The sequence below is a fragment of the Pithys albifrons genome, chromosome 3 (genome assembly GCF_047495875.1).
Source record: "Pithys albifrons albifrons isolate INPA30051 chromosome 3, PitAlb_v1, whole genome shotgun sequence".
NCBI classification, from domain to species: domain Eukaryota; kingdom Metazoa; phylum Chordata; class Aves; order Passeriformes; family Thamnophilidae; genus Pithys; species Pithys albifrons.
In genome coordinates this window covers 16,501,384-16,527,471 of record NC_092460.1, presented here as the reverse complement: position 1 = coordinate 16,527,471, position 26,088 = coordinate 16,501,384, and the positions used below count along the sequence as shown (strand labels likewise).

Here is a 26,088-nt window from a genome sequence, read left to right as displayed (position 1 = left end):
CCCCCGCCCGTCCCGCCCCGCCCGTTCCCAGCGCGCCCCGCGCGGCCCCGCCGGAGCCGCAAGATGGCGGACACAATGAGGGGGAGCCGCCTCTGCGCGGCCTGACCGTGCCGTGCCCGCCGCCCCTCAGGGCCTCTCGCCGCCCCCCGCCGCTCCCCGCCGCCCCGCTGGGCCCGGCCCGCCCGCTCCCGCCGCCGTCCGGAGCCCCGCCCGGCTCCCCTGAGCGCCGCCGCCTTCGGCGCGGCCCGGCCCGGCGGGCGGGATGAAGCTGACGGATAACGTGCTGCGGAGCTTCCGCGTGGCCAAGGTGTTCCGCGAGAACTCGGACAAAATCAACTGCTTCGACTTCAGCCCCAACGGCGAGACCGTCATCTCCAGCAGCGACGATGACTCCATCGTTCTCTACGACTGCCAGGAGGGCAAGTGAGTGCTGGGCCCAGCCGGGCCCGGGCGGTGTGAAGGGCGGGCGGTGGCCCCGGTGGCCCTCGGGGACGAGCTGGGCCCGGCCCCGCAGGTCTGGCCGCTGGGCTTGAGCTTCTCTCCTGCTGTTTTTTGGTGTAGACTAAAAGTGAAGTAGAATCCCAGCGGCAGAGGCAGGAGTAGCGCGGGTTTGTTTGCGCTACGGGTACCCCTACTTGTTATCTCGGCAGATGGGAGCCAGAGAGGGTTCACTTCTGGGAGGGCTGAACAGTAGCTGAGCTTAAGGGGTTGAGCCTGGTCGTGTTTCCAGGCCTGGAGATTGTTGCAGATACTAAAATGAGTTCTCGAGTGTTTCTGGGCTTAAGCCTCGCTAATTAAAAGAGAAGTGATTGCTGAGAGCGATGTACAGATGCGCTATTTTAAACATCCTCATTTCAGTGTAACTTCTTGGATAATTGCTTTAAACCAAAAGGTAAAGAAAGTGTAGTGTGTATTACTGCAACTTCTAAAAACCTGATGGTGTTTTCTTTAAAACCCAGTTCGCATGTGATGCCTGGGTATGTTGAAGATAAAAATGGTCCTTCGTGCATTAAATCCTTTTCTCTAGTTCGCTTTTTATCTGTAAAGCACAATTAAGATACCTGTGTGATTTACACGTGTCCTCAAACAGTGCCTTAATTTAATCAGTCAAGGTAATTATTGGCTTTTGTTATGTAAAAGTGATGAGTTAAGAGGTGTGTGTTTCTCACCTCACTGATCACATGATGCTTGTCCTGTTTTTCGGATAAACCCCCAGAAACGTGCCGAGCGCTGGGGATCTGGTGCTCCTTCTCAGAGGGTGGAAACCACACCAGGGGCATTTGTCTTCTGTGAGAGCTGGAAAAAATTAAACCAAGTGGTATCATTATTCCATTAAATTCTTTCTCAGCTGATACAAGTTTGCATTTGGCTGCTTTGAATTATTTTAATTTGTTTGCTTTTTGTAGTAGAAATGTAGTTCTGAGGTGATTTTTTTGTTTGTTTGTTTGTTTTGTAAGGTCAGGACCAGGGAGCATCCCATCCACACAGAAAGTGAAAGAACAAGTATGTGTATTGCAGGAGGGGGAATGAAAAGGACAGGGATGAAAAGGAAATGGTTTAGAATTATCAAGATGTAGGTGTATCAGTGTTGTGTATTTTCTTGTAAACCAGTTGTTCCTAATCCTCCTACTTTTCCAAGCAGACCAATGCATCGTACTTGTTGGGATGAAAGATTGCATTCTGCAGATTCTCTTAATTTTATAAATCACTTATTTTACGTTATTTTGGACTTACATTTGCATGCTTTACACATTAAAGTTGTTGGTGTTGCTCATCTGATAGAGTGAAGTTCTCTGTGAAATTATTTAATTTTTATTAGTGTAAGAACAGGTAACTCTATCCCTGTGGAGCCTGCCATGGGTTGTATCCTGGATCCAAATTACATACAGTGGTATCAGACTGAGTGATGTTAATGCAGATGATATTGATTGCTCTTCCCCTTTCAAACTTGTAAAGAATAGTTTGATGGGTTGGGAGGCATTTGGTCCTTTCATTCCGATCTCCATCTAGTCCTGATGTGTTTTATAGTCAGAGGGTTTGCTTTAATTAAGTTAAATGTAGATCGATGTTCATCTGCTGCAGTGCTGCAGGGCAGTGCAAGCCGGTTCATCAAGGTATCCCTGTGTCAGGGTGCAGTTCTCCAGTGGTTATAAAATTAATTTGGAAGTTTCTCATGTGCTATTAATTGACTTAAAAGCATAGCTGTGATTTTTAGAGGACGCAGGACATGCTTTTTATCTCTGGAAAGTTGTAGCTGTGAATTACTTCGTTACTGGAGATTCAAGTGAAGCTGAAACCTAAAATCTGTGAATGGTTGTTGGTGTGGCAGTTTCAGGCCTATAGTTTACTTTTTTCTTTGTAAATCACCATTTCAAGGGCCTGGAACTCTCATCTGCTTGTCTATGTCATTGCTAATGGACATAATGGCCAGAAGGAAATGAGGTATCCGCTTGCTGAGTTTCAGTGTAGGATACCCCACTTCATCCAATGGCCTGAAAGTAAAAGTGGGAAACTGGGGGGGGTGTCCCTCATTAATGAGCAATTCTGCTGGTAGAATTAAAATGCAGCTGTTCTTCTACTCCCCTACTCTGCTTTGTTTTGCAGTACCAAAATGAGAGTGTGACCACCCCCATCTCAAAGAAGCTCAGGTTAACAGTGTCAGTGTCAGGGCAGAGAAGACCAACGAGGCTGGAGAAGGGACTGGAGCACAAGTGCTGTGGGGAGAGGCTGAGGGAGCTGGGGGTGTTTAGCCTGGTGAAGAGGGGGCTCAGAGGTGACCTCAGCACTGTCCAGAACTCCCTGAAGGGAAGTTCTGGCCAGGTGGGGGTTGGTCTCTTCTCTCAGGCACTCAGCAATAGGACAAGGGGGCACGGGCTTAAGCTCTGCCAAGGGAAATTGGAGATCAGAAAAAAATTATTTGCAGAGAGAGTGCTCAGGCATTGGAATAGGCTGCCCAGAGAGGGGGTGGATTCCCCATCCCTGGAGGTTTTTAAACTGAGCTTGGCCGTGGCACTGAGTCCCATGATCTGGTAAAGAGACTGGAGTTGGACCAAGGGTTGGACTTGATGATCTCGGAGGTCTTTTCCAACCCAATCCAATCTATGATTCTATGAAACAGTGCTGTAGCCAAGGCTGACAGGACAAGATTATTTCCTTAACATGCATGTCCTGGGTTTGGGCAAGTCCTTATTCATGAGCATCCGATAATTCTGGTCCTGAGATTCCACTTCTGTTTCAAAACCTGCTAACAACTGAGTTGTGATTACTGTTTTCTCGGCCCCTCCTGCATCACCAAACCCTCCACAGGAGGCTGACTCAGGAGCACAGCCAAGAGGCTCACCTGTGTGTGTTGGGGGTGGCCTCACAAAACTTGTACCAGAGTTTTGTGTTGGGATGCACAGCAATCCCTGAGGCTGGGAACAGTCTGGCTGCACAGTTGTAACCCTGATTTGATAGAATGGTACTCTAGCAAATGTTTAGCTTGTGTTTTAGTGTATATTAATTGTGGGTTTGCACAAATAAAGTCCTGCTCAGCCATGGTGTTTCAGCACATCCATGATCCTGGTTGTGGAGGGTGTTTCACCCACAGCAGCAGCAATTCAAACCAAGGCACAGATGACATTACAAACCTCACCTGTTTTCTGTTTGATCTCTGCACAAGATTTGACTGAGATATTGTCAGATTTGACTGAAACACTGAGATATTTCTTTGATGGTATAGCTTGTTTTGCAGGTGGGCTGGATAGATTAACCTTTGTCTTGGAATTATGTTTAGCGATTGTGATTTGTTTAAAAAAATACTCAGTTTACTAGTTTGTGTTTAAAATATTGGATTGGCAACAGGTGGTTGGTCTGGTGTGCAGTGACACACATCTGCTTGTATCAGCTTACATGAAAACCTTTCCTAAAGCACAGAAGTCCTTTTTTCCTGCTTTTTGGTAAATGTGCTTTTGCCCATCTGTCGATCCGTATTGTCTCTGTGTGTATTCATTTATTCTGAATGGAGCTTCTGAGCTTCAAACTTCTAACAGAACAGGAAGAGCCAAAGTAAGCACAAGTCTCAATGTTTCAAGATCGGGGCTTTTTTTTGGTGGTGGTGATTTGTTGAGTTTTTTCCCCTAGTTTGGTCAACAGCATAGCTGAGGTAACTGTAGAAAGCAGTGTGGGGAAGTGTATCAGACATAATGTTAAAGAAATTTAAATTTTGCTGTGTTGATTTCAGCATGTAGCATGTTTGCATCTGAGAATTAATTTAAAAATCTGCTGGAGGAACTGGGTAAGAATGAGTTGATTTGGTCTCTGGTGCAGGTGGTGTGTGGGCTTTCATTACACTTTCTGTATCTCCTTTCACTTAATGGAAGCTTGTCCCCAACAGCTCCATTTGAAGTTAAAGCCCCGTGGCTTCTGGTGGTTGAGAATTAACCTGCAAGAATGAATGTCTGTTTTTGTTCTGATATGAAAAGTCTCCCACTTGTGCTCTTGTTTGGGTGTGTCAGCTTGAGGCTAATGAAAAGAAGGAAAAAGTCCAGCACATTAGAAATACCTTCTCTGAGGGTGTAGTCTGATTAACTTTTCTCTTGGCAGCGGTTTTGATTTCAGCCACTGCTGTTTGTTTCTATTCCTGTGCTGTCCTCTCTGGTTGTGTTGGTAACATACTCTGTGGCCCCGTGTAATAACCAGAGTTATGAATTTCTGGATTAAAAATAACTCTCAGAACAGAAGGTGTTTCTGGTGTTGATCAGTCCCTCATTAGCTGACTGGCCAGCTCTGAAACAGCCGGGAGCGAAAGGGGAAGGAGGGTGGCGGAGACCTCACATTGCTCAGGCAGACTCTGCTGCTGTGAGACTCTCTGATTAGCTACCTACTTCTAGGTTTGCTCTGCAGTTTAAATTTCTAGTGGTGCAGTGCATCACCTGCTTACCAGCCCACTAAAAATCCAGTTCTCTAGGCTGTGTTCACTCTCTAGGCTGTGTTCACTCTCACTAGAATGTCTTTCATTCTGTTGTAAAATGTTAAATTTTAGTTTCATGCTTTTAAGATTGGATTCAAGTATAATTCTGAGTCCTTTGGGAAAGTGCCTGTGTCACCATGGGTTTTATAGACTACTGGTATATATATGTGTGATATATATATATTTGGGTTAATACCACATGAATGAGGTTTGAGGGTAACAGAGAACAAAAAGACAAATTATTCTTAATCTAAAACAAGCAGCAGATGTATTGGAGATTTGGATGGGCAAGGGCAGAGTGAGGCAGTGCTGCTTGCTGTGCATGTTTTAGCTCCTCCTTTTCTTTTTGCAGTAGTCATCATGGGAGAAGGAATTTTTGGAGAAGACAAGTGCATTTTGCAGGTGTTACAGGGAACTCCTCAAGCCTAGGGATGGTTTTGGAGAAATGCCAAGGTCCTTTTTTGAAAATCAAATACAAAAGCTTTTCTCTCTTTGCATAAAAACATCTGACTACTTGAAACCATGATGTAATACCTGAATGGAAACAGGCCTTGTTAGTGTGAGTTTCGTTCTGAGCTTTTTGTTGCAGAGAGTGCAATAATTATTTTTGCTTCCTCCTGACAGACCCAAGAGAACGTTGTACAGTAAGAAGTATGGAGTGGACCTCATCAGGTACACACATGCTGCCAACACAGTCGTGTACAGCTCCAACAAAATAGATGGTAAGTGACTCACTGGAGTGGAGCATGTTTAATCTCTTTACACTGTAAGTCTGGATGATCAGCTCTAAAGATTTGGGGAAAAGTTACAGCAACTCTTCAGTGATGAGCACCCTGTCAGAGACAGGGGAGTCAATGTCCAGCACTAATGCACAGCCTGGTGATGGTCCCTCGGGCATGCTTATGTGAGTTTGGTTCTTTGCTGCAGAAACTAAGGGATTAAACATTCTTAGTGAGATAAAAGTTGAGTTCTTGATTCTGCTGTTCCCTTGGTGTTTGGTATCAGTACTGTTCAGTCAGCCCCTGCACCTTAATTTCTTAGGTGTGACTGAGGTGAAAGGAGCAGGTGGGCCGAATGCCACAGCTCTGTCTGGTACACACACTGCTCAGCTGCAGAGGAGGGCAGGGCAGGAGGTTCTGGTAGCTCAGCAGGTCACCAGCCAAGCCTGGAGGAGATCACTGAGCTCTTCAGAAATGAGCTTTGCCTCTTATAACCTGTTTTTTTCATGTATTAGACAGAAAACTGGTTTTTATGCTGTTTCTCCAGAGTCAGTGTCTGTGATAGCTACACTTTAAATCACTGACATCGAAGGGCTTCTAGATCTGTGTGACAGGCTCTCTATTAATTGAGTCGGGTTTAAAATTCAAATGTAACAACTGGCACAGATATCTACCTTAATGTTTCCTAAGGTTGGAAACAGCTCATGTTTATTTCAAATTATGTTTCAGTTTTGTTTATTGTAGTCGGTGTCTCAGTTTTGCAGTGAACAAGTCTCTTAGCACAGCACTTTTTAATGGGATTCTAACATTGTACTTGTAAACTTCTAATCATTTCTTCAATAGAAGTTTTGGGTTGTTTTTTTCTTTGCAGAGATGGAGCTTCACAGTAGAGATACTGGTGCCTTGTGATGTAGGCCAGATTACTAATGGAATTGCAAAGACTGAATTTAGAGCAGATGGAAATTAAGAGTTAGGAAGTCAGGTTGGGGCCTGAAACTAGAGGAGCAAGGAAGTCTGCAACAGAATTGGATTGAATGGTGTAAAAGGATTAAAAGAGTGACAGGAAGAACTTGCCTTTTTAGTCCGTTCCAGAGCCTACTTTTTCTTTTAATTATATTATTACTTTGTCATATTTTTATTTGGCTGTTATTTAATTTACAGTAATTAATAATAAACAATTTAATGAAGCATTTTAATGCCATTTTGAGATGTGAGATTTTGTTTATAAGCTCTGGTAAGCCTTAAGACTAAAGAGTCTTCATCCTGCAGGGTAGCATTGTGATAAATACTTAATTAGAAACAAAAAAACCCAACATGCAAAATGGGAGAATGTTTGTTGCTCTTGCAATCTGTAACCTTAATAAAATTGACAGTGTGTTCTGTAGGTGTCCAGATACTTTGTAGTCCCTTATACATGTGGTCTTGGGCAAGGTGCATTGTATTTAACCTGTTGTGCAGGTACCAGGAGGCAAAATGAACTCAGGAACGTGCTTTAGAAATGCTGCTGCTTGTTTTCAAGCATTTTGTCTGTTGGAGTTGCTGCCAATGTATTTGTGAAGATTTCCTGAAGACCCCCGGGCCCAGTTTCTGTTGCCTGGTTCCATGCTGAGGTAGTAGTTTGTACAGTTTGAGGGTCTATGATACCACCCGGTACAGGAGATAACTGTACAGGCCACTGCCTTGCCTGGGACAGAGCACTGCCAGCAGACAGCATCACAAGGAGCGCAGTTCCCAGTGCTCCTCCTTAGCAAAGGAGGATGGAATTCTGGAGGGATACTTCAGAAATCAGGTAACAACAGCTCTTGCAGGAAAGACTGGAGATGTGTCTTAACAGCATGTATGAAGCATATTCTGTCCAGAGTGGGATGTGACATTGACATTGGGGATTTATGCTTTGGAGTCACCTCAGGTCACTCAGAGCCTTCCAGAATGGTGTGTCACCAGCACCATGTTTCCACCTTGTTCAATCAGCAATGTTCAATTCAGTTTTCTTGTCAAATACAGGAGGGTGATTTAGACCTCCTGTCTCAGCTTGATGGGAAATCTCAGACAAAAATGGGAACTTGTCCTTTTTTTCACCAATAAAATTTTGCCAAATGAGCCTTTCAAAACACCCTGAACACAGTAACCCTTCTGAGTGTTAAAACACCCAGTGCTTGTTGCATCCTCTTGGCTCTCATTCTTCCAAGTCAAAAGTAGAAATGTTCCTTTCCCTCGGTTAATCTTTGGAGCCTCACCAGGACTTGTTCCAGCACCACAGAGTCTGTACATAAAGATTAAAAAGTGGCTTCTGTGCTTTAGTGATGGTTTCCTCTTAGGAGAATTTATCTTTACTTTTGGAAGAAAGTGGCAACAGCATCTTGTGGGCTACTCTTGGTATGTTCATCTGTTCTCAGGATAAAGTTGGCACTTGAGAAATGTTGTGGTGCTGCTCTTATTCATTCCATTTATTTCTAAGGTTACTTTAAGTGGACTAAGCTTCAGATTACTCCTCTCTTCTCTTAAAGCTTAGCTGCTCTAAGTGCAGAGAAAGTGTGAAGCTGTTGATTGTCAGGTTAAACAAAAATAAGAGATTTGCTCATTTTTAATGGTCTTGTCCTGGCTTTGAAATTCATGTTTTTATCTTTTGTCTTTAGCCAAATGGCAGAATTTGCACATTTCCTGTGTGTACTGCTTAGCTGGAGATTTGTTTGTTGAATGTGTATGCAAGAAAGACAGCAAGATTTGTGCTGCAAAGCAATAAAAAGCTTTACATCAACTTTGTAAATTTGATACCCTTCTGTTTGCAAGAATGATGGAATAAAACCTGCTGCTACTTAAATTTTAGCACCTTTGAAATTACATTGCATAAATCACATGACAGTTTATCATTAAGATGTAACGTGACTTTAGACTGTGGGCAGTACCTTTTCCTGTTGCCTGATTTTCAGTTCTGCCTTGAGAACTGAGTTGCTTTATGTCTGTTTCTTAACTTGATTCTGTTTCAAAGTGTGACTTGAAATCAAATGACCAGACTTACTGACTTTGGTGAGATTTCTGTTACTTTTGGGAGCAAATTATTCTATGATCAGTTTCGGATACTGTTGGGTTCATGGTATAATAAACCTTGTGGTTTGTTTGTTTTCAGATACAATCCGATACCTCTCCCTGCATGACAACAAATACATTCGGTATTTCCCAGGGCACACAAAAAGGTAAGATGTGGCTTGGAGACAGGACAGGAGAAGTTGAAATAACAATTGTAATGAGTTCTGTTACACTTGGTTCACACTGGGTTTCACTTTGCTCCTGGCAATTATGAGCTTGTACTCAACTGTTGGGATGGGCGTTGCTCTGTTCACTTCTTTTGTGTATCTTTGGTGCATGTCGCTTCTATGTTGCAGAGTGGTTGCTCTTTCAATGTCTCCAGTGGATGATACTTTTATTTCTGGATCCCTCGATAAAACTATCCGACTTTGGGATCTCCGCTCTCCCAATTGCCAGGTAGGCTATAAAATTCATGCATTACAGTGTTGCATTTTTACTTAAGAGGATGAAAAATGGATGTGTGCTTGTTACAAAGCAAAAGGACTGCCAGAAGTGCGTGCTGCTCATTCAGTGTTGGCACCTCCCTGGACTGCTGGAGGAGCCTGAGCCAGGAATCTCTGTGCAGTGTGTGTGTCCCATTGTGTAACACCACACACTCTCACCTGCGGCTCTGCTGGGGAGGGCAAGAAGGAACACCCACAGCTGATGAAACAAGAGAAGGGCTGAGTGTCATCAGCTTGTTCATCAGGCTGCTACTCCTGGGTTGGGAATGTATCTTACCTGAGTGTTTGTAGCGTGTGTTTAAAATTGGTGGGTTGATGCAACTGAATTTGATGAAGAAACTGATGATCTAAAGTATCAAAGTAGCCATATGGTCCTGCCACCTCCTTGCATCAGCTTTGTGGTTAGTGAGAACTGTTTGTAAGCAGATTTAACTTCCTAGCAAGGCTGAACCCTGTTTGGTTTTATTTATTTTGCTGGAATACTTTACTTTTTTTAGTGGAAACAGGCTTGTGTGGGCTGAGAAAAGCACCAGAGCTGTCAGCAGTGACAGTAATGAACGATTGGGAGCAGAATCTCCACCTTTAGTGGTGAGCTGTTTTGTCCCTGTATCTGGACATGTAGCATTGTGCTCTCATATTTCCCATCTCACTGTGACCATTTTGCTTATGAGAGAAGGCTGTTTGCTCATTCCAAGTGATGTAACTGTAAATACAGAAGGAAGAAAAAGTTACATTTCTTACTAAATGGTTTAATCTGTCTTAAAACTGAGCATTTTCTGACAAGAAGTCTTTATTTTGCCTTTCTATGGAAGTATGCCTTTAATGCCAGCATGTAAGTTTCTCTTAGGATGAATCTCAGTCTCTGAGTTGCTGCAGATGAGATGGGGTTGTAAATTCAGTGGCAGTTCTGTGACTTATGCTCATGCCTGAAGTTGTAAGGCTGGTTAAAACTTGTAACTAGAAGCTGCATCCAGACGAGTTTGGGAAGGAGGCTGAGGAAGTGTTACTTGTAGTTTTCAGTTGGCCCATGAGATGGCAGCCACACTGCCTGGAATATTCCCAGGAAACCAGAGCTGGCCCACTCACCAGAGCCCTGAGCATTGACTTGCTCACTTGAGTTCTCAACCTTTGTCAAACCGGAGCATTTACAACTGAAATTAAGTTGTTCCACCCCTAGTCTGCTGTCCTTCTCACAGTGGGCTCAAAAGGTACTGTTTCTATTTTCTAGGGTTTAATGCATCTCCAGGGGAAGCCTGTGTGTTCTTTTGACCCAGAAGGGTTGATTTTTGCTGCTGGAGTCAATTCGGAAATGGTGAAGCTTTATGATCTCCGTTCTTTTGACAAGGTGAGCTACATTACGCTTTTCGGCTTGCAAGAAATAGTCTGAACTCAGTGCTCAGAGGTGAGATTTCTGTACACCAGCTGCATCCAGAGAGTCCTCAGTAAGCACACGTGTCACAGACAGAAAGGGATACATGCTGTCACCAAATCCTGAAGTATACTTGTGAACCAATGGTAAAGTGTATGTCTCATAACTCCTGTTTAGGCCTTTTCTTACGGAGTTTTAGGGGGTTTTTTAGCTTGCTGTTGATTCTAGAAGAAGACTGGTGGAAGATGGAGCCAGGATTGTCAGGAAGGATGGAAATGTCAAAGGAAACTGTAATTGGGTGGACAGCTGAACTAAACACTGAGCATAATTATTTCCATGGTTTTCAAGTGTCAGATGACAATTACAGTGGCCTCAAACTCTTTCTTTAATTTCATTTAACAGCCTTGTTTCAAAGCTTCATCCTATCTTAAATTAATTTTTGCCATTGAATGTGATAGAGTATGAAACTATTGGATTGAAACACCCTCCTGTGTCTCTTCTTTGTTTTGGAAATGGTGGATTCATATGTTGAAATGCACACATGCAGTGACACATCTGCCATTAAACTCTTGGTATCTTAGGGCTAAGGATTTTCTTTAAAAAAAAATCTTAGTTTTCCTGAGCTAAGGTTAAAAACAAACTCTTGTTGGCAGCAATGCATGAGGAGTCTCCATCCTGTTTCCCATTTTCCCTCTGCAGGGGCCATTTGCCACATTTAAGATGCAGTATGACCGAACGTGTGAGTGGACAGGCCTGAAGTTCAGCAATGATGGGAAACTCATCCTCATATCGACCAACGGCGGGTTCATCCGGCTCATCGACGCCTTCAAAGGCGCTGTCCTGCACACGTTTGGGGTGAGCCTGCTGTCTGTGGGCCTTGCTTGGAACTTGGTGTTCGTTTGGGAGCAGGTGCCTTTGGTTGTGAGATTGCTGTGGACACTCTCTACTACATATTCTCCTGTTTTGTGCCATAGGGTTATAACAATAGTAAGGCTGTCACGCTGGAGGCATCATTCACACCAGACTCTCAGTTCATCATGATAGGTAAGATAATTCCTGGAAACAATTTCAGTCCTCTGAAATTAGGTGTGTTGTGTAGGGCTAAATTTGTGTCTGTTGGGAAGCAGAAGGTATTTAAATAATACAATGCAGCTGTGAGCTTTCTTACCACTGACAGTATTCTGTTAGTTTACCAGTGTTCTTTGGACTGAAATGTAAACAAACCTGCAAGAATTACTTTCTTTTTTCCTTTATATATGAATGCAGTCCAAAATAGATAAGAAACCAGCAAACTGTTGTAATGTGGGAAGACCTGTCACATAACTTATGTCAGTGTTCCTCGCCCAGTGAGTAGGAGGCCCTCATGTGCTGCCTCAAAGCATTTTGGGGCTGTGTTGTGGCCTGTCCCCCATTGCCTGTGACCAAGGCACCTGTCTGTGCTTTGGGCAGTCTGTTTTGTAGCCTGGTGTGTTTGTGCACCTCTGAGGAATGTTCCTGCATTGATGACATGCTGAGGCAGCAGCAGTTTGTTCCTGTGGCTTCTGTAAACCCCCATGTCCGTGGAACAAGCTTGGCGTTTTCCTTGATGGAGGCTCTAGACATCAGCCTGATGGCTCCCAGCATATGATTCCCCATGGCCCAGGCCCCCCTTCCTCACCCTCTGTGGGATGGACTCCTGAGGGGACCAGGTGGCAAACAGCAGTTTGCAACTCCTGTGCAGCCTGGTGCTGCAGGTTGGGCATCTCTGGATAAGCATTTCAGTTTCTCAGCTGCCCAACAGGACCCATGGACACAAGTGAGGCAAGTCTGTGTGATGCTGTCCCTCCTAGCACTTTTCTTAATGTTCCTGTCTATCTAACTGGTACCAAATATGTTTAACTTTGTGATAATTGGTATCTGCATCCTCATTTTTCCTGGATGAGTGACGGTCTTGGCAAAGCTTCTTCTGTTGTGTTCTGGCTGAGAACTTCCTGATTGCAAAGAAGAGGGTGGAGTTCTTTGGTCTGTCTCTGGAGAGCACTTTGTTGTACATACTTACCTTCCTGTTGTGCTCTTCCAAATGAAAGCTGTAGGAGTAGTTCCAAACCACTTACTCCTGTTCAGTTTTTACATTTGGTGAAATTGCAACTTTTGCTTCCTAAGTTTTCTGTCCTGAAAGGCTTTAGATATAAATACAGAAGCTGAAGAAAATTCCTTGCATTTTTGTTAGGAATCTTATTTTAAATGAGACTAAAGCAGAATTGAATTATAAAAATGGAAAGTTCTAGCCTCAGAGTTTGAAAAATGCCATTTGAAAGTAAAAAACCTGTTCCCTTGTAGCAATGTGGAGAGTCGACATTTCCAGGGAAGCTTCTGGTATTTGGCACAGTGCATCACAATCTGGTTACCTCCCATGGTACAGCTTTGGTTTGATTCTGTGCCCACTGAGGGAAATACTGATCTGTGTCTGAACTGAGAACTTGTGTGAACAATGACTCTTTCCCCAGCGCTTGGCCCCCCTCACACTGGTGCAGGTTGGCCGGGGTCTCTCCTCTTGTGGCTGGAGGGTGTCAGCTCTCCTCTTCTCCTGGGTGACAGTAGTTGCTAACAGCTCTGCCTGAATGGTCTTGCACTCTGTTGTGTAGTTGAGTCTCTGCAGTACAAAGGTACAGACTTGCAGTTTGGATGCAGATGTGTGAGCTCTAGAGATGTTTTGTGAGTACCCTCGTGACACTTGAAGAACTCTTAAAATTTATGTTGTGAAGTCAAGACATGCCTCTTCCTACAGTTCTCACAGGGAAGGTTATGTCCTTCATTTCCTCTGCTGACCTCTCCAGTGCATCTTGCATTTCTTGTTTTTCTCTCCTGCCTGCAGGTTCAGAGGATGGAAAGATCCATGTTTGGAACGGGGAGAGTGGGATGAAGGTGGCTGTGCTGGATGGGAAACACACAGGTCCTATAACCTGTCTGCAGTTCAATCCCAAATTCATGACTTTTGCTAGTGCATGTTCCAATATGGTAAGGAAATGCTTTTAAGTTCCTCGGAGTTCCATAAGGTGCTGACCCTTCTAGAGACAAATCTGAGAAGGCTTAGTGTCTCTGATGGGTGTTGCCTTGGGCTGTGATGAGAGCAAGGCCTGACACACCCTGACTGTGCCGTACCTGGCAGGTACATGAGGCAGCACACCTGGCCAGCCAGTGTGTGAACATGCACAGGAAAGCAGAGCAGTCAGTGAGTGTGCACACAGAAGTAAGAGTTCTTTAGGTCCCTGCAGACTGCTGGTATTTTCAGTTTGCGTAAGCCTGGCCTGCTCTGGGGAACATGCAGTGCAAACCAAAGCAGTGTAAGCAAGGATTGTAACCTTAAACTTCTGGGACAGTGTTGCTTTGGTAGTCTCTGCCTTACAGCAGGTAGCATTGATTGGCTCCTACAAGTGTGTTGTAGGGGAGATGTGTGTTGTTCTGAGATGATGTTTTCTTTCCCCCTCTTTAGGCCTTCTGGTTGCCAACTATCGACGACTAATTCCTACGCTGCAGCTGCTGTCAGATGACTCCCACACTGTAACAGCAGCACATCATTGCAAGCATAGCAGTGGAATTGCCTACATCTCTTAGACTGTGTTCCTGTTCCTGCATATTTTCCATGTCTTACCTTTATTTGCAGCATTCCTTTGTGAGGACTGCTCCACTCGGCCACCTGGCACATGCTACAAGTTCTTACCTTCCAGTCCATGGCCAGCAGGCTTCAGCCCAAGTTGGAATTGACTCAGTATTATTTCTAAGGGTGGTGAAGTCTGTTTTATTAAAAAATGTTTGTGGGATTTTTTTTAAATTGTGTTTTCCTGCTGTAAGTGCACAAGGCTATTGATGTTCCAAGGTGAAACGTGCAGTTCCTTCCCATAAGTGCATGTCTTTAACATCTGGGATCTCTCTGGTTTCACTGCAAATACTTCTGTGCCAAATGTGAACACTAACAGTTTTCAACTTCAGCAGCAGATGCCTGATTCTCTTGCAGTGGAACACGCACCAGAAGCATGGGTGACTCTGAATGTACCTGATACATCTTGTCATCCTTTTTTGGAGTGCAACTCTACAGGTTTTGTCTGCTGCCAGAGGTTGCCAAAGTCTCCCTGCTGTTTGCTGTGCCAGCATCCCAGAGGCACAGACAGCACTGGTGAGGTCCGGCCAGTGTCCCAAGCAATAACGGAGTCTGTCAGCAGGAAGACGGAGAAACTAAACTGAGACTGAAAGCACAGTCTGCCTGTGTATCTTCCTTATATACCATCTTGGCTGATCTTACTTGTAAATATCATGGGGTGGGTGGGCAGTGGGAATGGGCCATATTTTTTTACTTTTAGATATAAAAGAATATGATGTGGGCCAGTATTGTGGAGTGTCTAGGCTGTTTACCTTCACCGATGCAGTTTTCCACCCCGTGGTTTGTAAATAAGCTCCATCAACTCTTCCCACATTCAGGCTTCAACCTGTATCCCTTTTGTTGGTAAAACTGACATGCAGTTAGTCCATCTTGAAGTTTGTTACAAGTCTGCAGGTTTCCAGTGACAGCCCCTAAAGAGCTTGGTCCTCCTTGGTCAGATGGTGTCTTCAGAATTTGAGTTTAAAAATCTTAGGCATGATTGTGCTGACCCTGCTTTGCTGTAGCCCTGCTCCAAGGAACGCGCCCATAAAAAGATGAGAGGGACTTGCTTGCCTGCTGTGGAGGGACTCGTGGGCAAGTGGTGCAGAAAGGCTGGCAGGCTTGTCTTCAAGCCTGGTTCCAGTTTGTTTTTCCTGAAATGCCACATTGATGGAACACATCCACCAGCAGGCTGGGACAGGGTTGGTGAAAGTGTGGTGTTCACTGCATTCCTGCCTTTTCAAACACACTCGGTTTTATGTGCTGGATCACAGCTTGGGAGGTCAGTTCTTTCCCTCTCCCAGTCACATGTGCTGCCCTGCTCATAAATATGAAATGCTGGCCAGGTGGCCAGGCAGTAAACGGGCCTGTTCTTTCTGCTCTCGAGTGCTGGTCAGTTCTGGTGAGCTGTGCTGGAGCATTTTCTTCAGGTTGGTTGTCCCAGTGTTCCCCCATTACAGCAAAGCTCATCTCAGCTGTGGGGCCCTGTTTGTAATTCAGATCATGCATCTCTGGAAAAGTAAATCTACTTGTGTTTTGCATTTTCTTGCCTTTTTTTCTTTTTTTCCCCTATTGTTTCTTTTTTGATTTTTTTTACCTTTTTTGTTTCTTTTTTTTTTCTTCTTTTTTTTTCCTGCCCTTGTCAGTGGAGCCATGCTGTGCTAAGAGCTGAGGATTGACACTGAGCGTTTTTGCACTGCTGGTTCTGTTCATGTAGCAGCACATGCCGAGCCCATGACAGTGGCAGGAGCACTGCCCTCACAAGGCTTGTAATTGGTGCTGGGATCCCTGCTGTGGTTGAACCCTGTCCCCAAGCACTGTGGCTTGTCTCTGCTGATGCTGCCACATGAGTCATTTCTAACCACAGCTCTATGATGTGAGTTTGCTGGATTCTTACCCTCTTGCCACACAGGCCTGCTGCTGGAGATGCAGAGGAGAAGTTTGTGCTGCCCTCTCCCTGTACTGTCCCACCTTTGCCTATAAATGCAGCTGCCCAGCACAAAAGGAGATGGTTAACTCACACCTCAGCCACTCCCAAGTCAGTAGGCTTGGTGCTATTTTACCTTTGTTGGTATTTTGCAGTGGTTTGTAACATGCAGCTATTTGGAGTTTATATAGTGCATTTTTACAGTTAAACTTCAGCCATCAGTAGTAAATACTCTGAGGGTTTTATCAAGTTTGTTGCCTGAGGGTGTGAACAGACAGCCTGGGGCCATGTCCCTTGTTTCGTTTCACAGGGAAGCTTTTGAAAGTCTTTAAATCTACAAATGCTCTTTGTTACTGTGGTTTGAGCATTTGTCTGAAGACCATTGTTAGCGCTCTGGTGCTTGCAGTGTTATAAAACATAGGTGTATGGTGGCTTGAAATGTGTAAGGAAAGGGGACCAGAGGATCGGTTTAGGAGAACATATGCACAGGCTTTCTGGAGTGAAGAGGGATGTACAGGCTTGTGCACAGGAGCACTAGTGCTCAGTTCAGGATTACAGCTGAGCCTTCCAGGACCCATTGCCACCGACACAGGCAGAGACATCTCTGTTGATGTAGCACTGAGTGTTTTACATCTGCCTTTAAGAGAGGGGAATGTGCCAAGTATTGTCAAGGAACTTGAGGATAGTGTTTCTAGACAGCTGGCCAGGAAAGGTGAATAAAGCTTTTAACTTCCAGCTTCTATGTGCTTCCCTAGGAGTCTCAGGGCTGTAATTCTATGCCCCTCAGGGCCACCAGCTAAGGAGGAACAGCCTCATGAAAAACAGCCCTCCCGGGTCTAAGAGTGGCCAACCAAGCCAAGCAGGAAACAGCATTCCCCCTCCAAATTCGACATTTAAAAGATTAATCCCTCCAAATACTTTGGGATAAAATAAAGACCTTTCTTCAAAACCAGGGGGAAGTGAGGCTCAACAGCCCACCTCTGAATAAGCAATGGTGGTAGCTGAGCACATCTGTCTGGGCTTTAGGAGATTCTGGGTGTAAATCTCCAAGTCAGTCTTGAGAAACTTATTATTGACACTCCCAGGTCCTTGATTAATGTCCCAACACTTGCTCTGGGGAGCACAGGAGTAATTCAGTGACAGATTTGGAAGCAGCAGCGTATCTTTTCCAATGCCTCTTAACTGTATTAGCACTTTAAGAAACTTCACCTTGGTTTTGGGTCAGGGGCTGGGAACCTGGCAAGCCTTTCAGAAACTTGGTCTCTGTGGTCATGAGCTGCTATGGGGAGTTGGACTCCTCAGTGGTATCTGCCAGATGAGTGTAAATACATAAAGTCAAATTGTGCTTTGTCACAAAATAACTACGTATGTGGAGAATTCAGTGTTGTGGCTGTGACCAATAAATACTTTGTAGAGACACAATTTGAGTGCTGTAAATTCTGCATTTGTCCACTGTGATACAACTTGCTGGTTTCTTAGAGGGGAAGTGGGAAAATCATCCATGTTTTGGAAAGTCAGAAACTCCGTAGTGGAAATTGTGATTCTCTGAAGTTACCCTCACATAAATTGCCCATTTTAAGAGAATTTTCTTGCCTAGGATAGTAACAGTATAGGGAAGCAGCCTTGTGACAGCTGCAGATGGAGGTATGGTGCCCAAGGTAGAGAGGGGTTTTTGCAGCTGTCTGTGGTCTGGTTGGAAGGGCTGAGCCATTTCTCAGCAAGAAGGTGAGAAATTATCTTCTTGGATTTGAGTAACAGGAATCTTGGCTCATTACAGTCAATGCGTGTAAATGTAGCATTACAGCTGCTGAAGGGAGGACACCCAACATCATTAACGTGGCTAAACCCCCATGTGCCTTGTTTTCCAGTTAAGCTTAAGAGGGTGGGGGCAAAGGAAAGCTGGAGAGAAATGTGTTTTGTCCCTGCTTAAACCATGAGAGATAGCTGAGAAGGCCGCCCCTTTCCTGGGGTGAATTTCCTCCCACTGCAGCAAATCATCTTTTGACACCAAGCCCTTGGGGCAGTACTGGTAAGGGAACACTTCTAGTGACAAACTGCTTCTTGGCAAAGAAATACAAACCAAAAACTTCCTTGGAATTTTCTGAGGCTGTGTTTCTCCAGCCCAGATCTGTGTAAAACCCCCAACAGGAATAACACCACAGTAAGATGCGTAGGAAAAAAAACAAAGTACTTTTATTTGGCCTTTCATCCTTGTGGAACTTAAACACACACTGGGGTTTGGCTGCTTCTCTAGGGAATCCTGGAACCTGTGTAACAAATAATGAAAACCAAAGTGGGGACTCTGATGGGAAGCTTGTCCAAACCTGAATTTGCCTGGCTAATGAACAGGTTGAGAAGTAGATCTCTGAGTTTAAGGCACAACTCTGGCATGTCTACTGCTCCTGCTGGAATGAGTCCAAGTGCTTGAGATTCAGCACTGCAAACAAATTGCAACAAACCGGTTTTATTTTACTCAGAGCTCTTCTACTAAATCACCTGATGTATGTAGACACTTCAGTTCTCATCAGTGCTACTGCTACAAAACCAGCTCTGCTGTCAGAAATTACCTGAAAAGTGTCAGCAAGTGTGGGGTAAGATTTGTTAGAAATCTGTACATTGTGTTACTAACACACTTCAGTGTTCTTAAATAACAGTAAGGCACATCTCTGCACAGGAGCCTCCTGTGCACGAGTGTGCAGCTTCACCTGCCAACATCGTCTGGTTTGAGGTGGTGCTGCCTACGAGTGGCAACTGCCTCGAGGTCTGGGCTGCTGCTCCAGCATTTCCATGCCACAGGCACAGCCATGCCCAGTGCTGGCTTGGCAGCAGCTCACAGGTTTTCAGCACATCTCACATTACAGCAAATGCATATGAGAGATGCTTTAGCTTATGCATCCAGTTCAAGTCTGATTAAAAGCCAGCTCTTCACGCTGGTTGGATCTCAATTGATCATTACTGTTCAATATTAAAAAGGGAGAGGGTTCAGTAGAAATACGGATTTGAGTGTTGCTGTACTGCAGAGATCTTGGAAATAGTACCCTTCAGTTTGCATGGCCCCCTTTGGAATTTCTCCTTGGCCCACCAATGAGAAAGGGGAATGATTTGTTGCCCACTGTTGCTCTCTTGCATGTTTTTAAGGAGCTAATCTTCTTGTTCATTCTCTGCCAAGTGCTGGCTGTGCATTTTCAGGTTCCACTGCAAATGGTTTTGCTGGAACAAAGTGTTCACACACAGCAGAAATCCCTCAGTGCGTTAGTGTTGAATGGCACCAGAGTGGGGAACACAGAGGTTCTGCATGTCATCCTAACAGTCAGTCCTCCTCCCTATTGTGTAGTGGGATGACAAATACAGAGATGTCATCATAGGATGCCTCATGGCTGTCATCCAGCATCCACTGGTGGCCTCTCTTCATTCCCCTTGCTCTGCACACCAAGCACTTGGCCAGTTCTGAAAATCTGTGGGTGGAAAAAGGCAGGGTTTGGGTTAACATGACACTATTTTCCTTAAGAACAATGTTGAGATGTGGCTTTATGTTGTCAAAATAGCAGAGTTTTTTAAGACACCACCTTTATAATTGTTTCTTTAGGATGGGGAAAGATTAGGAGGCAGTTTCCAGAGTCGCAGAAAAGAGTGCTTGGTCATGTCAGAGCTGACCTGGAAGCAGAGTGATCTCAAACTGCTTTAGGTGTGACCAGGTTCTTTGGAAGGGAAAACAATGACAAAGCTCGTATTACCTTTGAGGGTCTGTCCTGTTTTCTGCAAGGAAGCTCCTGACCACATGGGCCACCTCATTGTTGCACAGAACATCCCAAAGGCCATCAGTTGCCATGATGAGCACATCATCTTCCTTAATGTCATGCAGAGCAAAGTCAAATACATTTACCTGGAAAGCACAGGACTGAATCTGTGATAATTCTGGCAATGTCCCCTTGCTGCTGTGCTTCTAGATTGCTTTGTCTTGGGGATTCTCTGGGCAGCATGGCCAGAGAGGAGCAGGATGGAGAAAGGGCACAGCCAAGACCTGGCAGGTCTGTAAAAGGTGCATGCTAGAGAGGAGGAGCAGCATTTTTAATGCCATCCTACAGTTCCCATGTGCTGACCTTGGGAATGCAGGAGAGGAACGGTTTGACTTCAATGTTGGTGTCAATGACTTTGAGCTGATGATCCCCCAGGCCTCGAGAAACAGCCAGAGTCCCCAGCAAGCGAGCCTGGCCCCAAACAAAACAAAACAGGATTGAAACATAAGGATGTAGCACCTTTAAAGGCTGATGTGTGGCTTGTCCTGACTGATCTGTGTGTTGCCTTTAGGATCTTTCTCCAGGTATCACCCAGAATGGCCTCTGGAGACTTTGGAGATGGAGGAGTAACCACAAGTGACCATGATGTGAGTGTGGAGACAGCCAGAACATGTGGGTGGCTCATGCCAGCCCACAGCGCTCTGGAGTCAGTACACATGCTCTGGGTACTGTTACAGACCTTGGGAAGCCCATGGTGGCACATGCTCTTGAGGTGGCAAGGAAGAAAACTGGGTTGGTTTGGAGCAGGGGAGCGATATCCCTTTCTCCTGGCAAAGGAAGTTCTGCACTGACTCCACAAAGGCAGTGGCATGTGGGTTGTAGTGCTGGGCGAGGTGATGGGGCTTTGTTCTCAGGTCCAGCAGGCAGACACTGGGAGGTGTGCAGTCATTGCTTCTGCCTGCTCCTCCCTCTCCAGGCTCCTCTCAGCCTCTCCTCGAGGAAGACAGTTTGGGGGAAAGGCACTCTTAAGAGCTAGAGGAGACAGTCCCAAGGGGAAGCTGATGAAGTAAGTTCTCATCTGAAATGAGTTCTTGTGTGTAAAGGAAGAAGAGGAAAGGGCAGGTTGCTCAGGACTGCTGTCTGTTATGCTGTACTTTGGAGCAGGGTGCAGATCTGCTCCAGAGGGCCCTGGTTTACACTAATCAGGCAGCCAATGGAGTTGCTGTATCAGGGCTTTGGGTCTGTGTGGTGCTGGACAGTCCCTGAGCACTGGGTGCTCTGCAGCCCCATCTGCCATAGTGCCCTGGAGCGTGACCATGAGTGACAGGGACACTGTGGACACCCAGTCGCTGACTTGCCTCTGCGTTCCCAGTGTGTAAAGCATTAAGCTACCTGCTTCCCATGACCATGGACAAGAGGATACTTGAGGTCAGCCTTCTCCACCGTCTTGTATCCCCTGGAACAGAGGATTCACTGTTGATTTGGGATTTGTTTGACTTGATGGTACAACCCAGGCAGAGCATTTCAACTGTGATTCAACTCTTGTGGTGTTCCCATGCACAGGCAGCTCACTGAGGAGGGGGCACCATGACTTGTTCCAGCAGATGCAGTGAAGTGACCCCTTGCTGAATGCCCAGATGTTTTTTGCTCTGCCCTCCCCAGCTTGTACCTGCACCAGGCTGGGACTCCCTGCACCAGCCCCACCTCAGTGGGGCTCAGTGGATCCCAGAAGGACCATCTTGACTGTTTTCTCACCCCCTGCCAGGGCTCCAGTCCTTCAGTCGGAGGGACCTGCTCACAGCATCCTTCACCAGCATCAAACCCAGCTCTCACTAGGAGGACATGCCCCTTCTCACTTCACCTCTCCCCTGCTGAGTAAGTAAAGCTGCCCTGTACCACAGCCTTATCCTCAGGCAGAAAGGACTCACCAGCCCTCCATGAAGTAATCCCGGTACAGGACTTTCTGGCCCACATCATCTCCCTTCAACCTCCGTGGAAACTCAAAGCGTGTGAACTCACCATCCAGCAGCTTGGGGAAAAGAAAAGCCTGGAGGAAGAAGCAAAGGTGTGAGGATGGACAGGTTCTGCTTCAGCAAAGTAGGGCACCAAAGCTGCTTCTGCCTCAGGACTGGCACTCCCAGCAGCAGAATGGAAAACAGAATTGCGAAAGCATGTTCCAGTGAGAACATGAGCATTTCCCATACTAAGTCTGTTGGCTGAGTCTTGCCCCCTAATGCCAGCTGACATTCTGGCCACAGTGGCCTTCAAGGAAAGCTGGTGGTCCTTTTGCCACAAGCACCCTCTCTGACTCAGTGGGATGCTCACAGGATTGTCTGATGCATGAGAGGAGTCACTCACCAAGTGCTGGATGCGCTGCCTCTCTGTCTCGGGTGTGAACTCTCTGCTCATGGGCACAACATTGTCCTTCAGGACAAGAATGGCCCTACAAGGGGCAGAAGGAAAAGCTGAGCTGTGCCTGAGAACAGCTCTGCACCCAAAACTGTTAAAAAAATGCCACTGTATTTCAAATAATCCCATTGCAATTGCACTATTGTAACAGAGAACTGTGCTTGCCTGGTTTGACAGTGGCCGAGCTCACTGCTAGAGGAATGGGGGGCCAAGGCCAGGTAAAGCTCTTGAGGATGCTCTGAAATCACCTTACAGTTTTAAACACCTGACAGGCTCAGTGCACTGCTGCACCACCACCCCAATGCTGCCCTGTAGCTGGCAGCCTTAGTCCCTTGAAATCCTGAAACCATTCCAGAAGGCATGAGAGCACCTTTCTTCCAACAGGTCCTGCGCCAGGCAGGAGAGAAATGGCTGGGCTGCACATTTGCTGTCTGTTGGATTGAATAAGTGTCATGGTTTAACCCAGCAGGCAGCTAAACACCACACAGCTGCTTGCTCACTCCCCCCACAGTGGGAGGGGGGAGAGAATTTGAGTGGAGAAAAAAAGGTAAAATCTGTGCATTGAGATAAACGCAGTTTAATAGAACAGAAATGAAAGGGAAAATAATAAAAGAATTAGAATATACAAAACAGTTGATGCACAGTGCAGTGGCTCACTGCCTGCTGACTGATGCCAAACCAGTTCCAGAGCACTGGCCTCAGGCCAGCTTTCCCACAGTTGATACACTGAGCATGGTGCATCATGGCCTGGAATATCCCTTGGGTCAGTGGGGGTCAGTTGTCCTGGCTGTGTCCCCTCCCAGCTTCTTGTGCCCCCAAACATCCTCACTGGTGGGGTGAGGAGCTGAAAAGTCCCTGACTCTGTGCAAGCCCTGCTGAGCAACAACTAAAACATTGGTGGGTTATCAAAATTGTTCTCATCCTGAATCCACAGCATCATACCAGCTACTAGGAAGGAAATTAACTCTTTCTCAGCTGAAACTAGGAAAGTAAGGTGCTGAAAATCTTGCGTATCTCCCAGCTGCCACTCCCCAGCAACTTTCCCCTTTTATTATGACTCACCTGCTGTCCCCAGCATTAGCCACATACAGCTTTCCCTGGAAATACAGGGCAGCCAGAGCAGTGCAGCCTCCTGTCTGGTTTGTAGCTTCCATCTCCTGGCCAATGACTTCATCCTGTTGGTTTAAAGTTTGGAAACTGACATGATCTGAGCTGCTGCTTTCCAACACCCTGCCTCATGTGGCAGAAATCCAGAACCAAAACTGACTGTGGATGGGCCACAGGAAACCAGCAAGGTGACAGATGATGTTGCTTCGGTACAGCCAACACAGCTGTTACCACTGGACTGCTTTAGGAGGGTGATGGGGAGATCTCAAACTTGCACTCACTGTAAGTGTGACAATAGCCCTAAAGAACTGTACAGATGCTGTAGCTTTGCTCTGGGTCAGCACTGCTGATGTGCAATAAATCTGAGGCAGACCTTGGGGTCTGACCCAGTGTGATCTCTGCCCACTTAAAGGTTTGGACAAATATTCCTGCCTGCTCAATGAGCTGCAGAACTGCAGACCCTGCCCTTCGAGGGCAGTGGGGAGGGACAGACTGACTGCCTGGGACAGCAGGACCAGCATCCTGCATGGAGTACTCACACATTCCTGGAAGGCATTCTCCAAGGCTCCCACCACTAGGTCTGCTGCATGGATGTGCTTCTCCTCCACGAACTGGGGGTCACTCTCACAGACGCAGCGCCCACTGAGATGCATGGGGGGCTGGGCCTCTGTGATGCCTCCCACCACCTCCTCCAGCTTCTGCTTGATGCAGTAGTGCAGGTAGTTGGAGGCAATGATGGCAGCGTCTGGGCCACCATGGCCATCAAACAGCGCCCAGTAGCAAACAGTCAGGAACTGTCAAGATGAAGAGGGACAGGACAGCAAAGGAAGGTGAAGACAAGGGCTGAAGAGGCTGCACAGATGGCAGGCTCACAGAACATCACAGCATGTGTTTTGCCTGGCTTTCCAACTCAACTACCTTTCCCTGCCACTGGTGAATCTCTTGTGCAGTTCAAACTCATGTGATGCCCATGTGCTGCTCTGCCAGACCTGTCATCTCAGTATCTGGATTTGCACTACCTGCCCTCACGTGCTGTTCCTCTGTGTTTTAGGGAAGATGGGGCCATTTCACAAGAGGTGAGGCAGGGCCTGCTCCCAGGTGAAAGCATCCTGGTGCCTGCTGCTGTCCCCAGGTGATGACAACACACACTGGCCCTTGAAAACAGAACCAAAACAGTAAAGGAAAGGTGATGGCACCAAGTAAAGGGCTTGAATGACCTCAAATACTGAAAATCCCATGGAAGGAGAAATGGCATGTACAGGCAGAGCTGGGTGTTTGCTGGCCATAGGGTACGTGGATCCTCTTAACAAGTCGAAGGAAGGGTTTCAGTTGCATGGACATGCAGGACTGACTGAGCAATCCTGTGTTTCCTGAACCTGGGCCCTGTGTGGCAGCAAAAGGTTGGCCACAGGGGGAGCACAGCCTGCCTGGGGGCTATACCTGCGTGGAGCACAGGATCAGCCATTCCTCATCCTCCTCCAGGCCTGGCTCTCTCCTCCGCACAGAGATCTGGCAGCAGGCTGCCTGGTCCTCATTGAACTCCGACTTCTCAGCATTGATAACCCTGGAGATGCAAATGCTCCAGGTAAGATGTGGGGACACACTGGACCTCTCCTGCTCCCAGCCAGCTGTGCTGGGTGCTCTGCAGCCACAGCAAACAGTGGCATCTTGCCCCTTCCTTCCAGCTCCATGCTCCCTTGCTCCCTTTCAAACTCAAGGATCGAGATAATAGTCCTTTATGGGCAGCAGGAAAAAGCCTGGCCATGGACACAGGGACAAGTGAGTGGTTTTGGAGTACCCTGACCTCAGGCAGCAGTTCACATTGTGCTATTTCCTTGTCAACACAGTGAATTGCAAAACCACCACCCCTGCCTTTCCTTCCAGCCTTGCTAATGTTTGTCCCTGGATGGGGGTTTGGTCTCCTTGCATTTCACACTGTGCCATCCCACGCCCACGGGGTCGTGACGTGGTCTGGCCAGGATGTGGGGACAGCTCCTGCCTGGAGTCGTTCTGCCTGATCCATCCCCTCTGCCAACAAAAACAGTAAACCAAGAGATTTCTCCAAATGTGATCTCCCCCTTCGTTTTAAAGACACTTCGTTACGAGCAAAGGGGACAGACGTCCGGAGGTGCTCCTGGGACCACTTGTTACAGCACTGGCACCGGCCCCGCGGCTGGCAAGGGCTGGGCAGGGGTTGGGGGACACACTGCCACGTCAAACCCCTCTTGTGGAGCAGGAAGGCCCTCCCTCGTGGCCCGCAGACGGGGCGGGAGGGCGAGCTCTAGGGGCAGCAGACGAGGGGCTAACCCCAACCCTCACCCTCACCCAAACCTGCGCTACTCCCCCTTCCCAGACCCTCTCGGCGCCCCGTCAGAGCCGCCCTGGCCCGCCCCGCGACTGCCCCGGAGCCCCTCCCGGGGCGGCCCCGCTGCCCGCCCCGCACTCACTCGGCGTATCCCGCGCCCCAGGGCAGGGTCCGCTCGGTGCCGGCGCCCCGCACGTCCCGCCCGCCCCGCGGGGTCTCCTCGGCGCCGCCGGACACGAACTTGGGCCGGCGGTAGCGGAGGGCGGGGGGCGGCCCCGGGGCCTGTGCCGGGGCCACGGCGGGGCGCTCTGCGGGGCCGCCCCTTCGCCAGCGCCGCAGCCACTCGCCCGACATGGCGGGGCAGGTGCGGCGGCTCCTCCCGCGGTCCCGCCCCGGGGCGGTGCGGAGCGGAGCGGAG

At 47.0% G+C, this 26,088-nt stretch overlaps 2 protein-coding genes across 2 annotated transcripts; one reads left to right on the top strand and one right to left on the bottom strand.

Moving 5' to 3' along the window:
• The first annotated feature begins 51 nt into the window (after window positions 1–51).
• On the top strand, window positions 52–17,534 carry WDR82 (WD repeat domain 82). Its single transcript, XM_071550686.1, has 9 exons — window positions 52–423; window positions 5,576–5,673; window positions 8,798–8,864; window positions 9,054–9,153; window positions 10,429–10,545; window positions 11,269–11,424; window positions 11,544–11,613; window positions 13,424–13,566; window positions 14,042–17,534. Exons 1-9 carry the CDS (start codon window positions 263–265, stop codon window positions 14,069–14,071), a joined length of 942 nt encoding a protein of 313 aa, XP_071406787.1. The 5' UTR covers window positions 52–262; the 3' UTR covers window positions 14,072–17,534.
• A 749-nt stretch (window positions 17,535–18,283) lies between these two features.
• PPM1M (protein phosphatase, Mg2+/Mn2+ dependent 1M) lies at window positions 18,284–26,047 on the bottom strand. Its single transcript, XM_071550683.1, has 10 exons — window positions 25,813–26,047; window positions 24,806–24,929; window positions 23,905–24,159; window positions 23,321–23,433; window positions 22,208–22,292; window positions 21,778–21,896; window positions 21,242–21,305; window positions 20,213–20,320; window positions 19,847–19,995; window positions 18,284–19,567 (listed from the first exon to the last, which is right to left on the bottom strand). Exons 1-10 carry the CDS (start codon window positions 26,022–26,024, stop codon window positions 19,423–19,425), a joined length of 1,374 nt encoding a protein of 457 aa, XP_071406784.1. The 5' UTR covers window positions 26,025–26,047; the 3' UTR covers window positions 18,284–19,422.
• Between the last annotated feature and the right edge of the window lie 41 nt (window positions 26,048–26,088).